General features: G+C 37.8%; 1 protein-coding gene across 1 annotated transcript in view; it reads right to left on the bottom strand.

Annotated features, from left to right (window-relative positions):
- Positions 1-1,748, bottom strand: part of LOC106877792 (palmitoyltransferase ZDHHC12-B) — a 9,060-nt gene extending 7,312 nt beyond the window's left edge. Inside the window, exon 1 of the mRNA XM_014926801.2 lies at positions 1,138-1,748. Within this exon, the coding sequence (XP_014782287.1) occupies positions 1,138-1,246 (109 nt within the window). The 5' untranslated portion in view covers positions 1,247-1,748. The remainder of the gene's footprint in view (positions 1-1,137) is intronic.
- Between the last annotated feature and the right edge of the window lie 1,899 nt (positions 1,749-3,647).

The following is a 3,647-nucleotide window of genomic DNA, read 5'->3' as shown; positions in this document are numbered from 1 at the left end:
TGAAATAAAGTAATTAAAAAAATATTTAAAATTTCCTCAACATAATCGTAACCCCAAGCGTAACAAAAAACCCTAACTTTTATCCCTAACCCTAACCTTACTCTACCCCACCCGCCCAAGCCCCATACCTAACGTGGGATATGAAAATATTCCTTGCTGCTATAGGCACAAGGCTTGAAATTTTGGGGGAGGGGTCTAGACTCCAATGTTTGTCCTCTATACGATACGTAGAATAAACCCCTGCAGAGTGCTACAGTGAGGATCGTTTTTAAAGGCGGTGCCCCATGGCCGCTGTCTTTCGATTGAAGCGAGTCAAAAGTGTGATACTATGGTACATGAAAAGTAAATCTACGTATGATGAGAGCTTGTAACATTATAACAGCAAACGTATGTGATACTATGTAAAACATGCTATGGTGTAAAAGTATGTCTGTTGTACGGGTATGTTTGACAGTATAGAAGAAGAAGAGGAAGAAGAAAGGAAGAAGGAACAAAGAGGAGGAAGAAGGAAGAACAGGATAGTGGTGGTGGTCATGGTGGTGATGAAGAAATCAATAGCAACAAGTGTGAGTCACGGCGGAAGCGATGACTTAACTTGTCCCGATTTTTGTTTCCGTCTGGAAAGATTTGTCTTGTAGATGTATCCATAGATATCAATCAATCAATCAAACAATTAATCTCTCTCTATCTCTCTCAATTTGAATGTCTAATTGTTGGGAGCTGAAACTTCGTTTCTCCGAAAGATATGGAAATAAAAACAAAACAAACAAACAAACAACGAGAAGGCCGATCTTTGGTAAAGATCGCCGAAGACACTTTTTACAGAAAAGGCCGATATTTAGGACTATGCACACAAACACACACGCATACCCAGGCACTACCTCTTTACATACAATACAGTCTGACGCTAACTTAGGCATGCGGAACTGGACGAATGACCCAAATCTTACTTAACAATCCCCCAATCGTATTTACGTACATGGGTGTGTATTTTCAGAAATCTACGAGGGAGCAACTTATGTAGCTTCTGGCCCTGTTAGAAACAACAGCCAAATCAAGATTAGATAGAGATAGAAAGAGAGGTAGAACAGAACAACGATTAGTCAGGAAGAGAAAGAGGGCTGGAGTTATACTTACCCGTGTCTTGTGTGATTAAAACGAGGGGTACTCCAATAACAAGAGCCGTGTGGACAGCCCGGATGATGATATAGGCGCGACAGAAAGGCAAGTCGGACAGCTTGATCATGTTGGAATGTTTAATGGTTAATATTGGTAGTTATGCGTGTGTGTGTGTGAGTGTTTGTGAAAATATACTGTTGAGTTAGAAGGAAGAATTGAGGAATTGCTGATAGAATAATCCACAAATATATATATAGTATAAATATATTTTGGAACCTAGGCAAAACGTTTGCTTGATCGGTTCGAAGAGAAGGAGAGAAACAGGCTTTGGTGGATAAATCTCCGTTCTTTACAATCAAGGAAATTGAGCTGATTGAAGGAGGGATCGAACAGGATATGAACAGCTATGGTATGAGAAAAAGGGTAGCAAAATCGATGTAGTGAGAATCAAACCACAGTTTGATCGCTCTTTCAACGTATCCCATGTAGCGACATAGCAGGATTTTAAATCCTTAAAGTCGCTACATTTTCCTCTTTGATGTCGGCGATTTCCTTTTAATCCAGATTTCGACGCAGTTTGTAAACACGACGAGGGGGAGATAACTGCGGGTTTTGTTATGTAGGATTACAAGAGAGTTCTTATAGTAGTGGGGAGTTAACTTGGTATGTTTATAATTGTATCACAACGCCCACTCTTAGGTTGAAAATGGTTTTCTCATTAACCACCCCACCTCCCTCTAATCTCCCTCTCTTTCTGTTTATCTGTATCCTCTCATTTTCTCTATTTCCTCTCACACATTTACTTCATATAGTATTCCTATACAATAGAGTCGGAAATTAACTAGCGCACCCCAAAGTGCAATTTCTTTGGATTTTATGTTTTAAACAACGCAGATTACATCGACTTTCTCATAATTTTCATTAAAATAAATATTTTAAAATAGAATTGGATCATTTCTGTTACTGTCATAATTTTCTATTTTTGTTTAATTTTCTTCCAATTGTTTTAAACATCTGTAACATTTTCTTAATTTTTTTTTCTGGAATAAGTGAATAACAAAATCAGATTCAACATACGAAATTCGAACATTTTCACTTAATTTCAAAATTTCAAAAGCTGTGACTGTAAAAAAAAAAAAAAACCTTCACCCTCTCCTTTTTCCTCCTTCTCTCAGGCTTATTTTCTCTCTCCCCCTCTCTCTTTCTACATTCTCTCTCTCTTGTCTCTCCCTCTTTATTCTCTCCCCCCTTTCTCTCTCTCTCTCTCCCCTTCTGTCTTTCCCTTTTAATCTCCCTCCCCCTATCCTATCTCTCTCTGCTATCTCCTACCTCCCTCCCCCCCAATTTGTCCCCTTTCTTTTCATAATACTTTCTTATTTGTTGGGATAAAACTTCTCCGAAGAGGGAGGAAGGTTGTGATTCTGTTAATTCCACATATTATTTTGGAATTAATCCTGCATTATCTCATACATAGCTTCATGATTTCAATGATGTGATTGTTTATTTTTACAATGACATTGCAGCATACACACGAGATCCTGTATTGAGCTGGTTTGAGCATATAATAGAATCTTTGGGGGCCAGAGATGGCCAATTTCAGTGCGAAGGGGTTAAAACTTGGCGATTCAATTGGATGAAAGAGTCCTAGATATATAAAGCCAAAAGGAAAGATGGGATGCTGTTGTTTAGTCCCAGGCAAGACTTGAAATCATTTTAACATCCACTTTAAGTAACAATATAAGAAGAAAAGAAAACAAAAGTGTAATATATTGAGAAGAAAAAGAAATTTTATTTGTTATTTTGAGCAAGAAGCGACTCATTCTGAAAATGTATCTTGCATAAATAAGACGATTAGACATTTGTTTTTGCTGTTTCACCTGATTTACAATTGTCATAGCGCCAACATTTCAGCGAGGACATCACTACCCCGTGATAGAATATGAACTTACGAACTATTCAACCAAGCCAGAGTAACATTTTACCTATTATTTGTCACACGAGCAGGAAGTAAGTAACAGAGGCATATTTTCTGTTCTTTTAAACTGCATCTTGGCCACGGAGTCAACAAGAGTTACCTCCCTTACCTGGCGTTCTTCAGGATAGGTTTTCCTCTCACTTCCAAACTTGTAATAGACCTCTATCTTAACCTCTTCCCATGTAATATTAATTGAATTTGAATGATCGCGCGCACACACACACACACACACACACACGTGGTGTGGGATACAAATAGCAGAAGACACTTTCACCAGTTAAAGTAGCTGAGTCATCATCCATCATCCTAACTCCACTGGGATAACTGTGAAATGTATGGTATGAGTCAATTGAATTCAGTTAATTTACATGTGTGTGTGCATATGTATATATATATATATATATACATACATTATATACATATATGTATATATGTGTGCATGTGTGTGTGGCTTCTCTGCAAATGGCTCAACCATTCATTATACAATTATTCCTTTTAGGTTTTTAAACCATAGCTTAACATAAGGAAACATGTACTTACCCCACCACGGTGC

The sequence above is a fragment of the Octopus bimaculoides genome, chromosome 21 (genome assembly GCF_001194135.2).
Source record: "Octopus bimaculoides isolate UCB-OBI-ISO-001 chromosome 21, ASM119413v2, whole genome shotgun sequence".
Lineage (NCBI taxonomy): Eukaryota > Metazoa > Mollusca > Cephalopoda > Octopoda > Octopodidae > Octopus > Octopus bimaculoides.
Note: the sequence above shows the minus strand (reverse complement) of the source record. Positions and strands in the feature narration are given on the sequence as shown.